Raw genomic sequence first — 25194 nt, forward strand, 5'->3', positions numbered from 1 at the left:
TCTGAGATCCATGCTGTTGACCTTCATCTCACGTGTTTCTGTCCCACATATGATCTAACAGGACAACCGTCCCTTCTTTTCCATCCCACTCCTCTGACCAGCTGGTTTCTAGTTGGGTTCAGCCCATGGAGGCACAGAGGAGGTTAGAATGCAGGAGGAAGGGAAAAGCCAGACTGGCTCTGGCAGCTTCACGGCAGTGGCTGCAGCTGGGTTGGTGGCAACAGTAGCTGGTGGTGTGCATAGGGGTGGCACCTCTAGCAGCTCAGCCGCAAGGTGTGTGTCCTTCTGGGGCCTGGCAGCTTCCTGATCCCTTTGGAAACACCCTTGTCATGCTTCTGTGTCTCCAGCTCTTCCAGCATCTTTTAGCCAATTCCTCTCATCAGCACTGCTTTGCCTGAGATATCTCGAGTGGTTTGTATTTTGCTGGCTGGCCATGGATTGATGTAATCATTGATGGGGTGACTGTTACGAACAGTCTCACTGGCAGAAGGTGTTACTGCCAGCTGCTGCCGGGGTAGTCCGCTGGGCTCAACAAACAGCGGATAAGGCAGGGATGGGGTCTGATATTGCTCTGCCTGCCTTCAGAGCTTTTAACTACCGAGCCATAGCAACTTCTCATTAAGGCAGGGAAGCCTGTCTGCCTCCTACTGAGCCAGACTTCAAGGGCTTGAGTTAACTCTGGAGAATTATGTCCCAGGCTGCCCATGGACTTAAGGTGACTCTAGAGAGAAAAGTTTTCAGAGAGAATCAGATTTTTAGTTCCAGACTCGAGATCACCTAGGCCAGGACCAACAGGTTGTGATGAAACAGCCTGCCCAAGAGTCAGAACTGCATTCACCCCTGACTGCCACCAGCTACTGTGTGACTTGACTTGAGAAAGTCCCCCTCCCCCTCCAGTCCCCACCTATGAAAGGAGGAGCTGAGCCATGGCAGACACGGTGTGTTTCCTCCCCAACAAACCGTGAAGGGCCTGGGGAGCAACACACCGTGAAGGGCCTGGGGAGCCGTTCTCCTCTCACCTGCTTCCCGGGCCCTTCCCAGCCCACGGGGTGATGCTTGATTGGTTCCAGCCAATCGCAGTCACTCCTTTCCCCGTGTCAGGGATTGCTTTAGTCATGAGCACGCGACACACCCCTGGTCAATGGGATGTAGGGGGTCTCTGGGGGATGGTGCGGAGAGGGGTTTCTGGGAAGGTTTTCCTCACTCTGAAAATAGGGACACGAGACAGACATCTGACTGCTTTCTGCCTACAGAATGGGTGGGCAAGAAAGGGATGCCTGGCGCTCTTTCAGCAACCTGACCACCGTGAGGGAGAGCTGCCAACACCTGAGGGCGGCAGAGTGGAAAGATGGACAGAACCTGTGTCCTCGCTATCCTGAGTGTAACTCCATAACCGCCCAACATCTGAACTCCTTGTTAGGTGGCGTAAAACAGTTTCGTTGTGTAAGCTATTTTTAGTTGGGCCTTCTGTTATCTGCAGCCCAAAGCCTTCTACCTGACATATGAGGCCACCAGATGAACTTCCCTGTCCTTTTTAGATCTAACATTTTGTGATCCAGCTCCTCTTTTCAAAGGGGCAAGAGGGGACTTGTCCAAGGCCACACCATGCGTGTGGTGGAGCCAGGACCCCAAGCTGCTGCATTCTCTCCCACCATATACCCCTTTACCCCTTTGCGCGAGCCCTTTACGCAGTGATGGACATCACTTCTTCTTTCTAAGAAATGCTTCATTTGTCACACACAACTTCTGAGTTGAAGGGGAGTATGGGGTTGGATAAAGATGACCCTAGAGGACTTCCCTGGTGGCGCAGTGGTTAAGAATCTGACTGCCAACGTAGGGGACACGGGTTCAAGATCCTAATCACACTCTGTCCCTTTCCCGACTTGGGTAGAAATCTCTCTCTCTCCCTCCTTTTAGCTCTTAAAAGCCCACCCTTTCTTCCTCTTCTAGGATGTGTCACAGAATCTCCACAGACCCAAGGTTATTACCAAAGAGAGCCATTGACTTCCGGAAGCTTCTGTGCTCTGACCACCCAAAATACCCAAAGCAAGCAAATACCAAGAGACTGGCTCCCTGCTTGAAAGAGCCAGGGGAGGGAGGGATACAAACTTAATATCTCAACAAATCATCTGGCCTCTTCTGCATGAGGAAGGGCATGTCTCTTACTGTCACAGGTACTGCTGTTGTCAATCTCACACACCTCCTGGCTCTGTCATCTGCCAGTCTTACCTGGTGACTTTCCCTGGTTGGAGCTTCCCTTACCCAACATCGTCCTGGGGTACTCGGACCCCCTTAGGCTGCTGCTGTATTAGTCAACTTTCGTTACGTTATGCTGCAGTGACAGGCAAACTCAGAGTCTTAGTGGTTTACAACCATACTATGCTTCCAACCTTACAATGAAATAATGCAGTTTTTTTCATTTTCGATGTGATAAAAATCAACTCTGTTATGAAATTAAATGACTCCTAATGGACTGCAATCACAAAACGTATGTAAATGTAACTTTGCAACTTGAATTATAAAAAACAAACATCTATTTAAATGTGGAAGTATACCTAATCTGTCAGAGGATAAAGATTAAGGTAGCTGGATCATTATTGACTCTACTTTGTGTCACCCACGAAGTCAAAAATGCTAACTGAAAACATTTTTATCTTATTTGTTTAATTTAATATTTTATGTTATTTATTTATTTAGGCTGCGCCGGGTCTTAGTTGCAACATGCGGGATCTTTTTTTTATAGCTGCGGCATGCATGCGGCATCTAGTTCCCTGACCATGGATCGAACCTGGGCCCCCTGCATTGGGAGCACAGAGTCTTACCCAATGGACCACCAGGGAAGTCCCTGAATACATTTTTTTTGTTTTTTGTTTTTTTTTTGCGGTATGCGGGCCTCTCAGTGTTGCGGCCTCTCCCGTCGTGGAGCACAGGCTCCGGACGTGCCGGCTCAGCGGCCATGGCTCACGGGCCCAGCCGCTCCGCGGCATGTGGGATCCTCCCAGACCAGGGCATGAACCCGCGTCCCCTGCATCGGCCGGCGGACTCTCAACCACTGCACCACCAGGGAAGCCCCCCTGAATACATTTTTAACCCAACAGTTGTTACCATAACAAATACATAGTGTGAACACAATGTTTATATAGGATTTGGCATTGCTATGAACTCTCTTACGAATTAAACATGCAATTTGGAGTTGTAATAGATTAATTTTGTCATATCAATTTGTTAAAGACTTTTTTCTTAAATAGACTATTCACAATTTGAAAAAAAAAAGATTTCTCTCTCACTCACAACATAAGTCAGCTTGGGGGTTGCTCTGTTCCATGTGTCTTCTTCATCGTGGGGCCCAGGCTGGAAGAGAAGCCCGTCTCTGATTCATTCTCTAGGGAAGCAGGCTGGTTTGATGGCTCAGAGCATGGCCTTGCACTCAAATAGGGCTGGGTGAAAATCCTGCCTTATCAGAGTTAGTGCTCACAGCACCTCTGTGAGTGAAGAGGTGATTTTAGTCACATTTTACTGATGAGAAATCTGAGGCTCAGAGAGGTTCATTATCTTGCCCAAGGTCACACAGGGATGTGAAGAAGTGAAGCCAGAACTCAACCAAAGGTGTGCCTGTCTCTGGAGCCCACATTCTCACTTCACTCTGCTCTTCTGCCCCTGCACAGTAGACTCCGGTCTGCTAGCTAAACTTGGTGGATTGAGCACATGCATTCAGCTGTTTTCTCTCAAAACCCCACTAAAAATACAGGAGAGAAATAAGATATTGATGAAATGGTAAGGACAAAGAGAACGAGAGCGGCAACAACAGAGGGAAGAGATGTTAAAGTTTTGGAAGATGAGACGTAGAAGGAGAAGGTGGCAGAGACAAGAAGGTGTGCCAAGGAGGAATCAGAGGAGCCTGTTCCCACAGAAGGTGGGAGTGGAGGTGGGGCCGAAGACAGGGACCACGTTGGAAGCGAGAGCCCCAGGCCACTAGCCCACCCCATGTAGCCCTGAGACTGCCCCAGCCTCCAAAGCACACACAGGAAACTGGAGTTTTATTCTGAGGACAGGTTGAATCAGGGAAACAGGTATAGTGGAAGGGATGAAGCTCTGTAATTTTTTTTAATAGATTTTTTTGTTTTTTCGATGTGGACCTTTTTTTTTTTTTTTTTGCGGTACGCAGGCCTTTCACTGTTGTGGCCTCTCCCATTGCGGAGCACAGGCTCCAGATGCGCAGGCTTAGCGGCCATGGCTCATGGGCCCAGCTGCTCCACGGTAAGTGGGATCTTCCTGGACCGGGGCACGAACCTGCGTCCCCTGCATCGGCAGGCGGACTCTCAACCACTGCGCCACCAGGGAAGCCCGATGCAGACCATTTTTAAAGTCTTTATTGAATTTGTTACAATATTGCTTCTGTTTTATGTTTTGGTATTTTGGCCACGAGGCATGTGGAATCCTACCTCCCTGACCAGGGATCGAACCTGCACCCCCTGCATTGGAAGGTGAAGTCTTAACCACTGACCGCCAGGGAAGTCCCGAGGTTCTGTATTTTACAAGAGGGATTAAGTGAGAGTTTATAAGCTAAGTGGTGAGCACCACCTCCTCCCCCTTTGTGCCACTCCATTTCCAGAATTCTCTCTGCCCGATGGATATACCTCAGGCAGGACCCTGGAACATTCTTCTCTAGAGAAACACAATGACCCTAGAAAAGTGATCTCTAAGTAAGGACATTTCGAAGTTCCCCCAGTGAGATGTCTGATCCTGGCCCAGTTACCCCACAATGAGCCCCACCAGTTGATAAGCTTTATTCCTCACAGCCCCCAGTATCCAAACAACTCTTCAGGGTCTCATTGTTAAGTATGAATGAAAGGGAATTTTCTGGTGGTCCAATTGTTAGGACTCTGCACTTCCACTGCAGGGGGCATGGGTTCGATCCCTGGTCGGGAACTAAGATCCCACAAGCCAAGTGGAGCAGCCAAAAAAAAAAAAAGAAAAGAAAAAGAAAGAAAAAAAAGTATGAATGAAAAACAAAGGATCACCAGATATCTGAAGAAAGCATCTAATATGGAAGACAGAAGTAAAAATAAACAAACAAGGGCTTCCCTGGTGGTGCAGGGGTTAAGAATCTGCCTGCCAATGCAGGGCACACGGGTTTGAGCCCTGGTCTGGGAAGATCCCACATGCCGTGGAGCAGCTCAGCCCGTGTGCCACAGCTACTGAGCCTGTGCTCTATAGCCTGCGAGCCACAACTACTGAGCCCGTGTGCCACAACTACTGAAGCCCGCACACCTAGAGCCTGTGCTCCACAACAAGAGAAGCCACCACAATGAGAAGCCTGCATACTGCAATGAAGAATAGCCCCAGCTCACCGCAACTAGAGAAAGCCCAAGTGCAGCAACGAAGACCCAACACAGCCAAAAATAAATAAATAAATAATAAATAAATTAAAATAAATTTAAAAAACAAAACAAAAAGGAATGGCGGGCCCAGAGACAACACAGATGGACAGAGAAAAATGCCTTAGAATGATTAATATCCTCAGAGACGTAGGGAATGGTATTGCACCCATGAAACAGAAACAAGATGTTAAAAACAAAGAAAATCTAATCATAAGGAAGAAACATTTGAAAATTAAAATCATGGCAGCAGGAAAAAAGTTGAGAGAGAAGTTGGAAGATAAGTTTAAGAACAATTTCCAGAAAGCAAACAAAGTCACAAACAAAGAGACCACAGAAGAAAGGTAAGAAAAGTAGACAATAAATCCAGAGGGTCCAACAGTCAAATAATAGTTCCAGAAAAAAAGAATAGAGGAAGTGAAAGAAAATTATCAAGGAATGATAAAAAAAACCTTCCCAGAGGACTTCCCTGGTGGCACTGTGGTTAAGAATCTGCCTGCCAATGCAAGGGACATGGGCTCGATCCCTGGTCCAGGAAGATCCTACATGCCACGAAGCAACCAAGCCTGTGCGCCACAACTACTGAGCCCGTGCTCTAGAGCCCGCGAGCCACAACTACTGAAGCCCATGCACCTAGAGCCCGTGCTTGGTGACGAGAGAAGCCACAGCAATGAGAAGCCCGCGCGCCGCAACGAAGAGTAGCCCCCGCTCACCTCAACTAGAGAAAACCCACAGCAACAAAGACCCAATGCAGCCAAAAATAAATAAATAAATTTAAAAACAAAACAAAACAAAACTTCCCAGAGCTTAATGACACAAAATTGCAGATTGAAAGGCCCACCTTGAAAAGATACACATACCCCCAATGTTCATAGCAGCATTATTTACAGTTGCCAAGATATTGAAGTACCCATATCAATAAATGAATGGATAAGGAAGATGTGAGACCTAGTATTCCACTGTGTGTGACGCACACACAGTGGAATACTAGTCAGCCATAAACAAGAATGACATTTTGCCATTTGCCGCAAAATGGATGGAGTTGGAGGGCATGATGCTAAGTGAAATAAGTCAGACAAAGACAAATATTGTATGATATCACTTATATGTGGAACCTAAAAAATACAACAAACTAGTGAATATGGCAAAAAAGCAGACACAAATATAGAGAACAAACTAGTGGTTACCAGTGGAGAGAGGGAAGTAGGGAAGGGCAATATAGGGATAGGGGAATTAGAGGTATAAATTCTTAGGTATAAAATAAGCTACAAGGATATATTGTACAATACAGGGAATATAGCCAATATTTTACAATAATTAAAAACGGAGTATAACCTTTAAAAATTGTGAATCACTATGTTGTACACATGTAACATATAATATTATATATCAGCCATACATCAATTAAAAAAAGGCCCACCTAATTCCCAGCACAATGAATGGAAAAAGATTCATTATGACATTAGAACACCAAGGATAAAGAAATGATTCTAAAAGCTTCCAGGAAGGAAAAAGCCATTCATATAGAGATGATCAAAAATCAGAATGAATGGCATCAGCTTTCTCAGCCTCAACACTGGGAGCCAGAATACAGTTGGATAAAGTCTTCAAAACTGTAAGAGAAAATTATTTCCAAACTTAAATTCCATTCCCTGCCAAACTAGTAACCTAGCGTAATGATAGAAGAGAGACATTTTCAGGTAGGCAATGCCTCAGAAAATGTTATCTCCTGTGTATGCATTCTCCACCAAAATGAGAAAGACAAGAAAATAGTTGATCCACACCGGAGGGAGGTGTAGGGAAGTCCCAGGTGACAGCTGTATGGCAGGCTGGAGTCAGTGGATGGAAGGCTCCAAAAGGAATATCCCCAGGAAAAAAGTGAATCAGGGACTTCCCTGGTGGCACAGTGGTTAAGAATCCACCTGCCAATGCAGGGGACATGGGCTCGAGCCCTGATCCGGGGAGATCCCACATGCCGCAGAGTGACTAAGCCTGTGTGCCACAACTACTGAGCCTGTGCTCTAGAGCCCAAGAGCCACAACTACTGAGCCCGCATGCTGCAACTACTGAAGCCCACGAGCCTAGAGCCCGTGCTCCGCAACAAGAGAAGCCACCACAATGAGAAGCCTGCGCACCACAACGAAGAGTAGCTCCCGCTCACGGCAACCAGAGAAAGCCCACGTGCAGCAACAAAGACCCAACGCAGCCAAAAATAAAATCAATTAATTAATTTAAAATAAAAAGTGAATCAGATATAGTGTCTGATGTATTTGACCCTACAGAAACTAGGTCTTTGGCTTAAAAAAAAAAAGTATTCTTTAAAAATTTAGGAAGAATGATAACTGCAAAGAAAACTCAGCAACAAAGAGGAGGCAAACATTGTATTATATGAACTTGAAAATGTACACATTATAACATTTCTGATACTGAGATGCATCCTGCAAACAATGGAGTGTCACAGTTTAGTTTCTTGGTGGTACATAAATAATGGTGCATCTTACAATATTAGATTAGGAGAATTATAGTGATATCTCCAGAAGGATAAAAAGATGTGCAAGGAAGGAAATGTAATTATAGTGGTTCATGAATGAACAAGACATATAGCCATAATGAGGTAAATAGGCACTAATGGAATACGGTCTTTACCAAAAATTGTGATATTACCATATTGGGAGGATGCAAGAAGGAGAAGTAGGGCATGAGTGGTATAAAATAGTCAATGATTCATCTTCCATAACGGGGAGTAAAAATACAGCATCTAAAATCAATACTTCAAAAAAAAAAAAAGCAGTATGAGTACATTATTTAGAAATATGTAGGTAACTACCAGAAGAAGCAACTGAGAGTCTGAAGGAGGGATTCAGGGATGGGGAAAGTGGGGTAGGGAATTGCTGGAATTTCTTTTCTGTTGTTGTTGTTATAAACCTTATGGTACTGTTTGGCATTTTAAATCATGTATAGGGAGTACTCTGGTTTGAATGGAATGAAAAAAGGAAATGAGGGAAGGAGGGAGTAAATAGGGAATTCTCCATGGATCCCAGCCTTGAATCAGGACGGTTGGGGACGATGCCCCTTTATGAAATCCGATTGATGGGAGGGGAAACTAAGGAATTTGAAGGGGCTCCCATTACGGGGAGATTGAACCCTCCTGTAGTGGGATGGTAGATCCTGCCAGGAGAATTTTGTTTTCAGGTCCTGCACTCCTTTAGAGGCGCTGACTTCCTCAAAAGAAGGAGGTGGCTCCCAGCAGCGGCTTCACCCAGGCCCTCCTGGGGTTCTGCTCTCTGCAGCCTTGGAGCCAGGGATCCAGGCTGGGGTGGGGTCATCACAGTCTGGCAGCACCGACCTGTTTTCTCACAGTGCCTTGGGCACCGGCCGGGAGGGAGAAGCAGGTGCACCCACTCCACCTGGTGGAGGAAGGGAGATTGCAGCCCGGAGCCCAGGATTTTTGCAACAGTTTCCCTGCTGGGAAGAACCACTACTTTGCTACTTGGCTGTTACAAACTAGTCCTCAATTTCATCTTCCTCTTAATTCAAACACTCTGTGACCAAACATCTTTGATTCCTACTCTGGAGCTTCTCCAGCTATCCACTGCTGTATAATAAACCCTCCCAAACCTAGTCACACCAAACAACCACTGTCTGTTATGCTCTAGGATTCAGTGAGTCAGGAATTTGGATGGGGTTCCACAGGGTTGGCTTGTCTCTCTGTTCCATGATGTCTGAGGCCTCAGCTGGGAAGATGCAAATGGCTGGGGGCTGGAACCACCTGGAGGCTCCTTCACTCATATCTAGCGTTTTCGGCTGGATGACTTGAAGGCTGGGCTCAGCTGGGATGGCTGGCTTAGTGCCCCCATGTGACCCCTCTTTGTGGGTTGGGCTTCCTCAAAGCATGGTTGTCTCAGAGTATTGAAACCTCTTACCTGTTAGATCAGGGTGCTAGGAGTAGATATCCCAGTGAACAAGGCCAAAGCTGCCTGTCCTTTTATGACCCAGTGCTATGGACTGAACGTTTGTGTCCCTTCGAAGTTCGTTTGTTGAAATCCTGATCCCCAATGTGGTGGTATTTAGATGTGGGGCCTTTGGGAGGTAATTAGGTTTAGATGAGGTCACGAGAGTAGAATCCCATGATGGGTTTAGTGACCTTATAAGAAGACAGATGAGCGACCAGAGCATGCCCCCCCGCCTCAGCCAAGGGAGGACACTGTAAACAAGGAAGAGAGTTCTCACCATACACCAAATCTGCCAGCATCTTGATCTTGGACTTCCCAGCCTCCAGAACTGTGAAAAATAAATGTTTGTTGCTTAAGCCATCCAGTCTGTGGTATTTTGTTATAGCAGCCCAAGCTGACTGAGACACCCAGCCTCCGAAGTCCCCCAGCATTGTTTCCCCCAGACTCTATTGGTCAAAGTGGTCACAAGCCTGCCCAGATGAAAGGAGAGGGGACATAGAGTGGCCTCTGAAAGGGAATTTGCAGCCATCTTTGTAAGCCACCACAGAAGTCCAATACTATTAACCAGAACAGGAATAATTTAAAGTATTTTACACATATATCTGTTCATTGGGTAGATTAATGAGGAAGCCAAAGCATTATGATGGTTAAGAGTCTGGGATTAAAGTCAAACAACTGAGTTCAAAAACTGGCTCAGCCATTGAGCTGCAGGACACCACCTCACTCCTCTACACCTCAGTTCCCTCGCTGGCCAAATGGGGAGAGTAATATCTCCTTCAGAGGTTGTGTTCGTTTTTGTTTTCGAGGATTACACAGGATGGCATATGCAAATAACTTATGTCACAGTAAGCATTCAGAAAATGTTAGTCCCTTTTCTCCAGGTTATTTCAAAAGCTGAATTTCCATTATTTCTATTATCTCAAAGCTTTTAAAAGATGTGCTACCATTGCAAGTCTTTACAGATATATAGAAAAAATAGCTGCCTTTCCTCAGGGGACAACACCCCCATTCTTTGAGGGAATTGTCCAACCCCTTGTCTCCAACCATGCGGTCCAACAGGAGCTGCCATCTTCTGCCTCCTGGGTCACAGTGATAGATCGGGGAGTGGAGCAAAGAGCCAGACTGGACCAATCATTACACCCCCACCTTCCAGGCCTCAGTGATTGCTCTGGAGGAGGGCATATGACCCCGGAGGATCGATCACACTCGAAGATTTGCCCTTTTTTTCCCAACTAGCTGTCAGGGAAGTGAGCTCCCATGTGAATCCATGATTTTCTGATGGCCAGGATCCCAGCCTTAGGGAGAAAGCCGGTTCAACAGCAGGAGGTCACTGTGTACACAGGAAGAAACAAATACAAAGAAAAGCAGGGACTGAGAGGTACAGAGAGAGGCCTGGACCCACCCCTGAGTCCCGTTGTCTGGAGCTGTCCCCCTGCAACTTCCTGGTTAGACAGCCCCTCATTTCCTTTTCTCCTAAACTATTTGATTTGTTTTCTGTCATTTACAACCAAAAGAATTCTGAGTAAAATACCACTCTGACTTATATAGTTTTTATTAAAAAGTTAAATTGTTCATAAACTCCAGTACTTTCGCTGCTATAGGGAAACAAATAAATGACTGTGACACACCTCCCAAGTGATAAAGCCCACCGGTGCCTTGAGAGCTGCTGGCTTGAGCTTCCTGCAATTCATTCCAGCTTAGACAGATGAAATTGATTCACTGAGTGATGAAACTTTTCAGTTGGAGGGCCACCTCCTTTCCCCATAGGAGCCACCAGATTTTCTCACCTATAGGTTCTGTTCTCACCAGAACCCTGGTCCCTGCCTCGGGCATTTGGCCACACTCTGGCTCAGAGCAGCTGACATTGCAAAACCCAGCTTGCCCCAGGCCCCAACAAAGGAGATTAGAGGAGATTAGAGATATTTGCCCTCAGGGCACTGGGAAGAAAAGATCCCTTGAGAGCTGTGTGCTTTGATACAGTTTATTTCTCCTCTAATTGAGGAGTTGGCTTTGAAAAACAACAGTTCCGGTTAGAATATAAATAAGTGATGCCTCTAAAAGTAGAAAAGAATCTTATTGAGAAACTAACTTTCAGGAGATAAAAGCAATCTTTAGTTTACAAAGTGAGTTTCCCATCCCAACGCTAACTTATCTTTTTTTCTTGGAAAGAAAAACAAAATTTTTGCTTGGGAAAACATGTGTCCTTTGTCAGTTGGAGCTGAATGACAGAAGCAGTCGGTGCAGTAGCTTCCCAAGCCTCATCAGACTCACTCACATTGGTTTAAGCACATGCAGTCACTGGATGCAAAGCGTGTACCGATGTCTGGGAGAGCTGTAGCATTCTGGGTGCCGGTCAGGATCCGTCAGTTATTACCTATCTTACTTACAAATGAAAAATGAGTCCCATTTTGGGAATTCCCTGCTGGTCCAGTGGTTAGGACTCAGTGCTTTCACTGCCGGGCCAGGTTTAATCCCTCGTTGGGGAACTAAGATGCCCGCAAGCCACGAGGTGTGGCCAAGAAAAAAAAAAAAAGAAAAAAGAGCCCCACCTTGAAAAGATAAGGAAGGTGACTGTTAGGAGAGAAGTCAGATGGCCGCACAAACTTGTATGAGAATTTAAAATCTCTTCCAAACAGTCCTTGTGAGTTTACCTCTTCCTTGTTCTTTTAAGCTCTATACACAACTTGCAACACTTGGCGGGCAGGAGGGGAGCTGGTTGAGGAGTGGGGAGGAATGCCCTTCTTCTAACTCCATCCTGCTGTTCTCCAAGAGGAGGGAACGCAGGTCTATTTGGTTTGAGTCTACCTTATGGATCAGGCCACGTTTACTAGTGGGCTAGGTCACTGTACAGTCACAGGTTCTGTACAGCTGATTGGCCTCTTTTCGACTGTCTGCTTCCCGAAGCCTGAGGCGCAGAGATGGTATGACCCTACCACGACTCTTTCTTTCTTTCTTTCTTCCTTTCTTTTCTTTCTTTCTTTCTTTCTTTTTCTTTCTTTCTTTCTCTTCCTTCCTTCCCTCCCTCCTTCCTTCCTTCTTTCTTTCTTCCTTCCATTCTTCCTTCCTTTCTTTCCTTTCTCTTCCTTTCTTTCTTCCTTCCTTCCTTCCTTCCTCCTTCCCTCCCTCCCTTCTTCCTTCCTTCCTTCCTTCCTTTCTCTCTCTCTCTCTCTCTCTCTCTCTCTCTCTCTCTCTCTCTCTTTCTCGTGCTCTCCTGTCATGAAGCTGAATTGGAAAACTTTACAGTTTGGCCATGTAGCTCTCTCTCCATTTCCTCTCACATGTGTATCAGGACTCTCTCCTTCTTCTCTTCTCTCTTTCTTCTTTTAAGTCTTGGTGGCCAGTGAGTGTTATATTTCAAACTTGGACTTTATTGGTGGGAGTGGTCATTTTTCAGGCTCCAGTGGACTGCACCCACCCCACACTGCCAGAGAACCAGCCAGGGTTGATGGCTGGTTCTCATTCGTTGTTTCCCATTTGTTCATCAAGAACCCCACAGAGCAGCAAACCTGCTCTTTCTACCTGCCTGTCTTGCTCTTCTTGTCCATTGGCAGGGTGTGTGTGACAGACATCCCAAATAATATGTACAAGATAGATAGACATTCTTCTTCACTCACATAAAGTCTGCATTGTCACGGCAGCCTTGCTCCACAAAGACCTCTGGGGCTCAAGCTCCTTCTAACTGGTGAGTGCCCTGTCCCTAGAGTGTTGCCTTTGTCTCCATTGCCTAAGTGGGCTCACCTTCCCATCTGTGCTCCAACTGTCATGGAGCAAAATTATGAAATGTACCAGGGACATGGAGGATGAGTCCCTTCATCTAAGGCAGTGTTCAGCAAACTACAGACTGCATGTAGGCCATGTTTCTGAAAACCCAGTTTTATTAGAACAGAGCCACTCTCATTTGTTTAATATTGTCTAATGACTGCTTTCAAACTACAAGGGCAGAGTTGAGTAGTTGCAAAAGATATAATATGGGCCAAAATATTTACTATCTGGCCCTTTAAGAAAAATTTTGCTGGCCCCTTCTCTAAGGGCATGATCTGGAAGCTGCCTGCTGGACTTCTCACACTCCATTGATTAGACCTTAGTCACATGGCCACACCTAGCTGCAAGGAAGACTGAGAAATGTAGTCTTTAAGGTAGGCCACTGGCTCAGTTAGATATGTAGTTATTACTAAAGGGAAAAAGGGGAGAATGACTATTGGAGGACAACCAACCATCTTTCCTATGCTGGGTCATGTGTCCTTCGGTCAGATTTTGGTGCCTGTTATTTTGAAATTCTTGTAAGCCGGGTTCCTGATATTCACTTATAACCATGCTGATTTCTTCTGTCATCTCTGCCTTCCCTTCCTCATTGGGATATTTTACTACAGCAGAACTAGAGTTCCATTCTGACTTTCCACTCAGAGCCATCTTCTTGAATGCCTGTACTTTCAAGTGTGGAATAAGTGCCTGGCTATGTCAGCCCCTCCTTCACTTCCACTCACATAGTCCCTGTTGGCATGGTTACTCCCACTTCACCATTCCACATCTTCGTCAGAACTTGGTCCAAAGCAGCAATTTCCCTCCACATCTGGAATGGAAATCACTTCCCAGGCAAGTTAGGAACTTGTTGTACCCTTGATTGCGGGTAAGTAGGAGTTATAATAGATGTCCCAATAGATGAGGTCCCATCCACACCATTCTTATCCTATCTCTGGTCCCCTTTGCGATCTAGGCCAAGACGTTCTTCCATTCTCTCCATCCATGACAACTCCTCCTGGTGTTTCACTCTCAACACGCAAGCCATCAGCTTTGAGGATTTCTGAAGCAGGCATGTAGCTTCTTAACACTCTTCCTTGCTAATAGGTCTGCCTCTTTTAAATACCTCCCCAAGGCTATATCTAGTCTTTAGTCCCAACACACCAACTTGGTTACACCCATATTTACCACCCTGTGCTCTGGCTTCAACCTTGGATTTGCTCGTGACTCATGAACTGTCTGTATATGAGTACAGAACAACTACAGATCAGATCTGGGGCAATTTTTGAAACTATTATATGCTATGTGAGTAACAACTAAAAGAACTCAGGGTTCCCAGCTCACAGAAAGGAAGACTGGATGGTTGCCATCTTCTAATAGTTGAAGGGGCTGTCTTGTGGAAGAGGAAGTAGAACATTTCCACAAGGTTTCTATAAAATTTGACTATTTTTTAATGCTATTTTATTTTATTATTGTTTTGTTTTTGTTTGTTTGGTTTTTGGCCATACCACACGGCATTCAGGATCTTAATTTCCTGGCCAAGGATTGAACCCATGCCCCCTGCAGTGGAAGCACGGAGTCTTAACCACTGGACCGACAGGGAAGTCCCAAAGTTTGACTTTTTAAAACCAATGAGTGGGCTTCCCTGGTGGTCCAGTGGTTAAGAATCCGCCTGCCAATGCAGGGGACACGGGTTTGAGCCCTGGTCCAGGAAGATCCTACATGCTGCGGAACAACTAAGCCCATGCATCACAACCACTGAGCCTGAGCTCTAGAGCCCACAAGTCACAACTACTGAGTCCACGTGCCACAACTACTGAGCCCACGTGCCACAACTACTGAAGCCCGCGTGCCTAGAGCCTGTGCTCTGCAACAAGAGAAGCCACGACAATGAGAGGTCCGCGCACCACAACGAAGAGTAGCCCCTACTCGCCGCAACTGGAGAAAGCCCGCACACAGCAACAAAGACCCAACACAGCCAAAAATAAAAACAAATAAATAAATTTATATAAATAAATAAAACCAATGAGCAAGTGTTACTTTGGTTAAAAAAAAAAAAAAAAGACACACACACGAGATTGGACTTGTTCTGAGTATCCCAGAATGGCAAAACTGGGATCAAAAGCGAACCCTTTTTGATGCAAAATCAAAAAGAACCTTCTAAGAAGTGGAGCTGTCCAGTATGAAATGGATTGCACAGAGAGGTAATGAGATTCTTGTTTGGATGGTATTCAAGTAAATGATGATGACCACTTGATTCCAAGCAGAATGGGGAGTTTGACAATGTGGCTCTCCTAGGCAGCATCCTCTTGCTTGCAGAGTAAAAGGAACCTTCTCACATTAGCTCAGGTTAGAGGGGATTCTGGAAAGAATTCAGCTCTCATTGAATCAGAGGAAAAGTTGAGCAACTAGGCTATAGGAAGGGTGGGAATGAGATCAGCTCCAAGCCAGGCCCACTGTGGTAACTCAGCTTTCAGCTCTGTTTCTTTTTCTTTCTTTTTTATTTTTTTTTTCAGTTTGAACTCTTTCCCAAGAATCTGAAAGACCATTGGCAAGACTGTAGCTTTGCTTCTCCTGAGTCAGGTATTCAGTACTTGTTCAATCAACGATAGTCATGGGGGTGGAGTCTTGTGATTCAAACATAAAAGCATGATGACAGAGATCATCCATGCAGTGGGTATAAAAATTCTCAGAAAAGTTGGGAGGGGCAAACACCCTCAAAATGATATATAGGGTCCTGTCCAAACTCAGGGCTCACCACTTCTGAGTCAAAAGTAATTTCAAGCAGATGATGTTTTTCATGGGGTTGTAAAGAGGCCAGGACTAATTCATATTCAGCTGAAGGCACATTATTGAAATAAAGTGAGGGGTCGGGAGAGATGAGATCAGCGCCGTGGGAAGAATTGGTGGAAAGGGAGTAAATGTGGCTCATTGATCAACTCACAGACTTGGTGGGCTGCCTACCGGGACGTGCATTATCTAGGACAGAGCTACATACAGGCTGACTTACAAGTTACAGAGCACTTGTGTCAAGGCAGGGTTTTTTCCCCATGTACTTTTAAAAATATACTTGTAACTTTTAGAATAGTTTTAGATTTACAGAAGGGCTGCATAAATAATACAGAGCTCTTATAAATCCCTCACCCATTTACCATGGTATATTGTCACAGCTAATGGACTGCTATTAATATGTTTTTAACTACACTCCATACTATATTTGGATTTCATTAGTTTTTCCCTAATGTCATTTTTCCATTCCAGGATCACATCCAAGATACCTGTATTCGTTTCTTAGGGCTTCTGGAACAAATTACCACAAATTTGGTAGCTTAAAATAACAGAAATATATTCTCTCCAGAGTTCTGGAGGCCAGAAGTCCTAAGTGTGTAGGCCACACTCCCTCTAAGGGCTCCAAGGGAGAAGCCTTCCTGCCTCTTCCAGCTTCTGGTGTCCCCAGGTGCTCCTTGGCTTGTTACGATGGGGTGGGCTATATCTTGGAGCTGATAATGCTGATCTCTGCCTCCATCTTTATATGGCCTTATTTGTGCATCTCCGTGCCTGTGTGCCTCAAATTTCCCTCTCCTTTCTCTTATAAAGACACCCAGTCATTGAATTTAGGGCTCACAGTAAATCCAGGATAATCTCATCTTGAGATCCTTAACCTAATTACATCTGTAAAACCCTATTGCCAACTAAGGTTACATTCACAGGTACTGGGGGTTTGCACTTGGACATAGCTTTTTTTTTTTTTTTAACATCTTTATTGGAGTATAATTGCTTTACAATGGTGTGTTAGTTTCTGCTTTATAACAAAGTGAATCAGCTATACATATACATATACCCCCATATCTCCTCCCTCTTGCATCTCCCTCCCACCCTCCCTATCCCACGCCTCTAGGTAGTCACAAAGCACTGAGCTGATCTCCCTGTGCTATGCGGCTGCTTCCCACTAGCTATCTATTTTACATTTGGTAGTATATATATGTCCATGCCACTCTCTCACTTCGTCCCAGCCTACCCTTCCCCCTCCCTGTGTCCTCAAGTCCATTCTCTATGGACATAGCTTTGGGGGGGACAAAATTCAACCCACTACGATACACATTTTTTAAAATTTATTTTATTTATTTTTGGCTGCATTGGGTCTTCGTTGCTGCGTGTGGGCTTTCCCTAGTTGTGGCGAGCGGGGGCTACTCTTCGTTGGGGTGCGCGGGCTTCTCACTGCAGTGGCTTCTTTTGTTGCGGAGCATTGGCTCTAGAGTGCAGGCTCAGGAGTTATGGCGCATGGGCTTAGTTGCTTCGCGGCATGTGGGATCTTCCTAGACCAGGGCTCGAACCCGTGTTCCCTGCATTGGCAGGTGGATTCTTAACCACTGCGCCACCAGGGAAGTCCTGTAATACACGTTCAGTCATCATGTCTCCTTAGGCTTCTTGGGGTTGTGACAGTTTTTCAAACCTTCCTTGCTTCTAATGACCCTGCCGGTTTTGAGGATTATTGAGGATCAATATTTTGTAGACTGTGTCTCAATTTGTTTGCCTGATGTTTTTCTCATGGTTAGGCTGGGGTTATGGGCTTCAGGGAGGAGGACCACAGAGGTGAATTCCCCTTCTCAACACAACATATCAAGGGTATGTGTTATCAACTGGACTTACCACTGATGAGGTTAACCATGACCACCTGGCTAAGGAAGTGTTTACCAGACTTCTCTACAGCAAAGTTCCTTTCTTGTTCCCCCATTTCCATACTGTACTCTTTGGAAGAAAGTTACTAAGCATAGCACACACTTAGGAGATGGGGAGTTATGCTTCACTCCTTGAGTGGGGAGCATTTGCATAAATTATTTGGAATTCTGCTATTGTCCTTGCAATTTTGCATGCATTCTCTCATATGAAAGGCAGGTTTCATAGATTCCAACCAGAGTTCCACGGCCTTTTCCCAATTCCCCTTAGAGAATCTGAAATGCAGGACAAATCATCTGAAGAAACAATTCTCTGAAGAGTTTTCATTAACAGAAAATGCTATAGGACAGAGCTATTCACAGCATGGACTGGTGTGGTCCACATCTGCTTCTAGATCTATAATAATGTAAATATCGATATTGAAAGTGACATTCAGAAACTGCATAGCAATTTGACAGAGTAATCTTATGTGTGTTGAATGTAACAATAAAGATGCCTTTATTATTATTTTCCCAGTAATTCACTTGTATTGTCCTTTATACAAGTATTGGTCCAGGACGAACTGGGGGGGAAACGGTCTTCAGCACAGAGTGGACCCCACTGGGTGTGGCCTAACACAGTCTCTGGTGTTCTGGGCTGCTCCCTTCTCCACACCCACTCTGCATGTACCCCTCACTCCCAGACATCAGAGTGAAGCCCGGACCCACCAATGGGCTCCTGTCTGGGCCTCTTCCCACTGAGCTTATGACAGTGACCTTCCCTACAGGGCATACTATTCTTACCTCCCCCCGTCCCCCCGGCAGGACAGCCCTTCTGCGGTGCCCCCAGGGGCAGCATCTCTGGCTGCTCTGAGCCTGTCTGTGGTCAGCTCCGTGGGCAGCCACAGCCAGCCCTGCCTGGGAAAGAGCCAGCCCTGCTCTCACCATGCTCTGGGCATCCAGCCCTTTCCATGAGTGAAGCCCTTTCAATTCCTTTTGCTCATGGTCAGGCACATGCAGGGGGCAGCAGAGGGCAGCAGGAGGGGGACAGGAGTCTCCAATCCAGAAAGGGCTTCCAATGTAGACTTTTACTAATCTCTCCAAATGAGGTCATTCATATAGTCATGTGACTGAAAGGAGTCCATGACCAGGCCATCCCGCCAGGGCTTAATTTAAAATGATAAATACAGATGGCCGACAGGCACATGAAAAGATGCTCAACATCACTAATTATTAGAGAAATGTAAATCAAAACTACAATGAAGTACCACCACACACGGGTCAGAATGGCCATCATTAAAAAGTCTACAAACAGGCTTGCCTGGGGGCGCAGTGTTTAAGAATCTGCCTGCCAATGCAGGGGACACGGGGTTGAGCCCTGGTCTGGGAAGATCCCACATGCCACGGAGCAACTAAGCCCGTGAGCCACAACTACTGAGCCCGCGTGCCACAACTACTGAAGCCCATACACCTAGAGCCTGTGCTCCACGACAAGAGAAGCCACCGCAATGAGAAGCCCATGCACCGCAATGAAGAGTAGCCCCCGCTCACCACAACTAGAGAAAGCCCGCATGCAGCAGCGAAGGCCCAACACAGCCAAAAATAAAAATAAAGTAAAATAAAATAAATAAATTTATTTTTTAAAAAAAGTCTACAAAAAGCAAATTCTGGAGAGGGTGTGGAGAAAAGGGAACCTTCTTACACTGTTGGTGGGGATGTAAATTGGTGGAACCACTATGGAGAACAGTATGGAGGTTCCTCAAAAAAACTAAAAATAGAGCTACCATATGATCCTGCAATTCTACTCCTGGGCATAAACCCAGATAAAACTATAATTCGAAAAGATACATGTACCCCTATGTTCACTGCACTATTTACAATAGCCACACATGGAAACAACCTAAATGTCCATCAACAGATGAATGGATAAAGAAGAGGTGGCATATATATACAATGGAATACTATTCAGCCATAAAATATAAAGAAATAATGCCATTCGCAGCAACATGGATGGACCTAGAGATTATCATAGTGAGTGAAGTCAGAAAGTAAAACAAAAAGTACGTCACAAATACCATGATATCACCTATATGTGGAATCTAAAATATGACACAAATGAACTTATTTATGAAACAGAAACAGACTCACAGACATAGAAAACAAGGCAGAGGAGGAGTAGGGGAGGGATGGATTGGGAGTTTGGGATTAGCAGATGCAAACTATTATATATATGTGTAGAGCTGAATCATTGCTGTACACCAGAAACTAACACAACATTGTAAATCAACTATACTTCAATAAAATAAATTTTTAAAAAATGATGAATATATCTTTTATGTTGATGGCTATTACACTAAATATAGAAGAACACAGAATCTACGTATTTTAAGAAAACTAATTTATGTAAAAACACGCAGTCACATTCAAATATTTGATATATCCCTGGTGGTCTAGTGACAAGGATTTGGCACTTTCAAATGTGAAATAAAAATATTCAAATATGAATAAAAATGGCTTTTTAAATTATTGAACTGGGCTTTAGTTGAAAAAAAAATCTTTTCATTATCTAGTGGATAACCTGATACTACAGTGTATTCTGTGCTAATATATATGACAGTTTAAATGGCAACTTGTATAATCCTATTCTGGCATTATTTTCACTTTCTAATCTACTAAGAGCCTCAACAAATCCATTGACCAGGCCACATATGGGTGCCCCACAAGCCCTGGGGGACACGGGTTTGTGCCCCGTTCCAGGAGGATCCCACATGTCGCGGAGCGGCTGGGCCCGTGAGCCATGGCCGCTGAGCCTGCGCGTCTGGAGCCTGTGCTCCACAACGGGAGAGGCCACAACAGTGAGAGGCCCACGTACCACAAAAAAAAAAAAAGAAACACCAAGAGAGCTGCTTTCTCTCTTTGCCATATAAAAGGACACAGTGAGAGGGTGGCCTTCTGTAAGCCAGGAAGAGAGACCTCACCAGAAACCGACCATACTGGCACCCTAATCTTGGACTTCCAGCCTCCAAAACTGTGACAAAATAAATTTCTGTTGTTTAAGCTGCCCAGTCTGTGGTACTTTGTTATGGTGGCCCAAGCCAAGTAATAAAGTAGGTACTCAATATATATCCCTTGATTGAATAAATAAACAATACATAAACCCGGAGTGGACAAACCACTTACACAGGATTCATTCTTTGCAAGAATCCCTCTTTGCTACCCCCTTTGATTTCTAGTCTTTGACAAAAACCTTAGACCTTCACAGGCCAGCGAGACAAAATCAATGGCAGTTTGGGTTCTTTGGGTCTGTTTCTTAGCACAAGACTGGCAAATAGTGTGCCACCTAGAAAAGGCACCTAGAATTACTTGAAGGTGGGCTCATCCAGCACTGAGCTGATATGGATTCTGAAGCCCCTTCTGGATTCAGTGCAAGGAGTCCTGTGATTGATTAGCAATGCCTGTCACGGCTGTGGGTGGGGTGAGTGGAGGCATCTGGGCCAATCCTGACTCAGAAGCTGCAAGGCAAGAGCCTAGCCATGGGGTATGGGAGTCAGGCCAAGACTCTGCTGTGCAGAGCTAAGGGCAAGGACTCGGGCCCTGAGGAAGGGACCCAGGGCTAGCCTGTGGGGGTCACAAGGAGCAAGACCAGTGCCCAGTAGAGCCCAAATCCTTGACCGAGCAGGGTAACTGCTGACCAGGCTCCATTCTGCCTATTCCCTCTGCCTCAGGCCCCAGCTGGGAAGCATTATCCAACAGAGGTGGGTGAGGGAACAGGGGCCCTGTGGCCTCAGGGACAGGTGCACTGCAGTTCACCGCAGCCAAAGCTGCTGGGGAAATGAGGATAGAGGTGGTAGGAGCATAGGGCAGGATGTGCTGGGTGACAGGAACTCCAGAAACAAAGGCTTACAGGCAGGGAAAACACATCAGATGCCTGACCTACTGGAGCAGAGGGATTGGGCTGGGGAGAAAAGGCAAGCAGAGGGGGTCAGAGCAAGTCACACAACCGAGCTCCTTGAACGTTAGCAGCCTAGCAGAGAGATGAAACACCCCAGCTTGTGGAACTGGATGGCGGGGATTCTGCCTCTTCCTCTTCCCAGTTGTGCCACTTTAGGCAAGTTACTTAACCTCTCTGGGACTCTGGTTCCTCAACTGGGGATAATAATAGTATCTGACTCACAGGGTTGTTGTAGGGACTGAGTTACAAAGTATGAAGCACTGAGAACAGTGCACTGACACACAGTGCTCTGTTACATTTGCAAGTGTTACAGTTATGTAGAGTAAAGCAGTCTGAACATTAACCAATATTTCCCCAGTTGTTTTCCATGGAATCCTCAACTAAGAGATACTTCTATCAACAAGATTTTTATAGCCAAATTGGAAAAATGTCTCCTATTATACCCACGTCAAACGGATGAGTCCACAGTAAACAAACAAACAATAAACCCCTAACTTTCTTTAGCTTAGTGTTTCCCAAACGCAGTGGATCATGGAAACTTCTGCATACCTTGTGGGACAGTGTTCCACAGGACACCAGTGTGGGACGTGCTACGGAGGAAGGCCGTGGGGAGTCTCTGGACGTAGAGGAAGGGGTCTCCAGGAGAAGCTGCCTGGCAGGGGCTAAACCACAGCAAGATTCCAGCACCTAGAGAGGAGGGGGAAGGAATCAGCTGAAATGCCAGGGCTGAGGGCCCTGGAGCAGAAGGGAAGGGTAAATGGGGGAGACCCAGGGCAGAGGGTATAGGGAAGAGCAGGGAGCTGTTTGGTTATAGAGAGGAGAGAAGAGGCAGAGGTGACCCTGAGAATTCACACTTGGGGAGGTAGGAAATGGGAGAGCAGAAAGGTGGTGACGAGTGGGGGGGCAACCCTCATTTACTTATGTATTCACTCTGCCCACTCACCCTGTCACCCTTCCCAATTTATGACTGAGGTGGGTCTAAGCCCTGCGGCTTCCCCAAGGGGGTGGGCCTGGAGAGAGAGAGATGGGGACAGCTGCTTCCTGGGGAAGAAGAGACTCCAGAAGGCATAGAGATGTTCTGTCCCCGCTATGCACAGATCGTGTGATTATAAAATCAACAGCAGTTGTCCAGGGCCTCTAGGGTGAACTCCGGGTCGGTGCTGAAAAGAAGCAAAGGCTGCAGTCTGAGCTCTAGGCCTGGCTCTGCTAGCCACTAAAGGCTGTGCAACTTTGGGGAAGTTGCTCCATGTCTCTGGTCCAAACTTCATCTCTAAGTTTGGTCCTCAAGCCCCACTTCTTCCTCCCTTGGTCACATCAGCCACAGCCATGACATTTCTATCCCTTGCCCTGGTGCCAAAGGCCTCCACCGGGAAATTGGGCCTCCTGCACCCCATCACTGTCAGGGTCCCTCCACCTCACGGCCCAGGTTCTCACCTCTGGAAGGCCTGGCGGCAGCACTGGTACACCTAAAACTGCTGCTGCTGAGGGTCGTGTTCAGGAAGGACACACAGTCGACCTCAGCCCCCCGGGCATGTACAGGATCCCTGTGCAGGGAAAGCAGCTGGTGGGCAGGGCCCAGCCCCTCACTACCCTCCAACCTCACCCAAGGACTTCCAGAGAGGCCAGAGCCCCAGTGCCTGGCCCTGGACCAGGGCCAGCTGGAGAATCAGGGCTCTGAGTCCTGAGCCCACCAGGCCTGCACTCACCTGCCACGCAGGCATTCACCAGAGACACACAGGCCCCCGTGCAGAGCACCCGGAGCATGATCTGGGAGAAGTTGCTCTTCTGCTGGGGGGCCATGGAGGCTGCAAGAGGACAGGAGTGCTCAGGGCCAGGACTCAGCATGCCCCTCTGCCTATATCTGTGCCTCCAGCTGCATCTGCTGACACCCCTTTCTCTTCTGGGTGGCCAGAGGGACAGACGCTGTCCTCCTGATGCTTTTGAGCTTGGGAGTCCTCCATGGCCTGAGTCGGGCCCCTAGGTAACACTCCACACCGCCCCCCACCCCACATGCCATCAGTGGCAACTGTAGGAAGAGAACGTGAGTTTGGAGTCAGGCAGACCTGGGATTAAACACAGGTTCAGCCACTTATTAGCTGAGTGACTTGGGCCATCATTCACTTTTGCAAGACTCAGCAAAACAGGATGGTTACACTACCAGGCAGGGAACTGCAGGGGGTGGAAATGGTTTTTGTAAAGAGCTGAGAGCTGTGCAGAGCCTTCTCCCCTAGGACCCTCCAGGCCTGCCTGTCCCTTGCGGGTACGGGAACTAAAGCCTCAGAGGGCAGGTCACCACCACACCTCCCGACCCTCCCCAGAGCCCTGAGCCAGGCTTGGCCTACAAGGCCAAGGTGCTAACCTCCTGGGCTACCCCAGCAGCAGAGAAATCATGAAATGCCAGGGCTGGGAGGAAGCTCCATGGCCGCCTTGTTCAGGCTCTGCCTTAGACTAATGGGAGAACTGAGACCTACAGATCCCCAAGAAATATCTCAGAGCCAGGACTAGTGTCCATCCCCGACTCTCCAGGATACCGAGAGGCCCCTATAGGACTCACTCAGGCCTCCCAGCATGATCCCAATGGTGCTGAAGTTGGCAAATCCACAGAGGGCAAACGTCGTATTTCTGCTCTGACCTGAGAAGACAGAAGATGAGCGGGGAAGGGCTTCCCTCAGATGGGACGGGAGTTTGCTCAAACCACCCCGTACCCTGGCCTTAATTTCACCCACTGCCTATGTGCCTTTGACCTTTGAAGCACTCGGTGCCGCCCTTTCCCAGCCATGCACACCTACCTCTAAGTCAACTCAAGCTGCACAACCTCACAAACACAGCCCCCTCCTCATCTGCCCTTGAATCTCCTTAATTACCAGCCTTTCTGGGTATGATTCAGGCTGGCCCAGTCCTCTCACTTTGGCCCTACTAAGCTCTGTACCCAGGAGCAGTGGGTGAACGGCCCTTCCCGACATGCTGCAGCCCCGTACCTTTGTTTACGGAGAATGCGCTCAGGCTGAGGTCCTTTGAGGTGCTGTCATGCCCAAAGAGCAGGATGGTGGCCCAGTGAAGAGAGGGAGGGATTCGGAGCCCAGTCGGCTTGGGTTCCAGGCTTGTCACGGCCTATTTCAGGTTGAGCAAGTCGATAGCCTCCTAAGTTTTAGTTTCTCCATCAGGAATGTGGGAGTAATAGTAGCTGCCGGGAAAGACTGTCATAAAGATCATCTAATGTACAGGAAGTACCAGGCACAGCGGAGGGATTTAAGCAAGGTAATTCTCCTTCCCTTTTGCTCTGAATGGTTGTGTAATTTCTTAGAAGTGTTAAGAGCCAAAATGGAACAATTTGGAAAAAAAGATTGGCTTAGACCCATACCTCACACCATATAAAAAATTAATTCTGAAGCAGATTAATATTTTAAACATCAAATAGGAAATATAGAATAATTATTATTGTTACAAAATAATATTATTACTCTCATTTTGGAGAGGAGCAAACTGAGGCTCACAGAAGTGACTGAGGAAGTTCACAC

At 46.5% G+C, this 25194-nt stretch overlaps 1 protein-coding gene across 1 annotated transcript in view; it reads right to left on the bottom strand.

The window, feature by feature from the left end:
- Positions 1-21337: 21337 nt before the first annotated feature.
- Positions 21338-25194, bottom strand: part of SLC28A1 (solute carrier family 28 member 1) — a 55200-nt gene continuing 51343 nt past the window's right edge. The window contains 10 exon segments of the mRNA XM_024766476.1: positions 21338-21342; positions 22226-22363; positions 22796-22836; positions 23111-23144; positions 23147-23203; positions 23206-23220; positions 23383-23481; positions 24231-24308; positions 24655-24739; positions 24741-24787. Of these exon segments, the coding sequence (XP_024622244.1) occupies positions 21338-21342; positions 22226-22363; positions 22796-22836; positions 23111-23144; positions 23147-23203; positions 23206-23220; positions 23383-23481; positions 24231-24308; positions 24655-24739; positions 24741-24787 (599 nt within the window).

This window comes from Neophocaena asiaeorientalis, unplaced genomic scaffold (genome assembly GCF_003031525.2).
Source record: "Neophocaena asiaeorientalis asiaeorientalis breed wild unplaced genomic scaffold, Neophocaena_asiaeorientalis_V1.1 scaffold346, whole genome shotgun sequence".
In the NCBI taxonomy this organism is placed as follows: domain Eukaryota; kingdom Metazoa; phylum Chordata; class Mammalia; order Artiodactyla; family Phocoenidae; genus Neophocaena; species Neophocaena asiaeorientalis.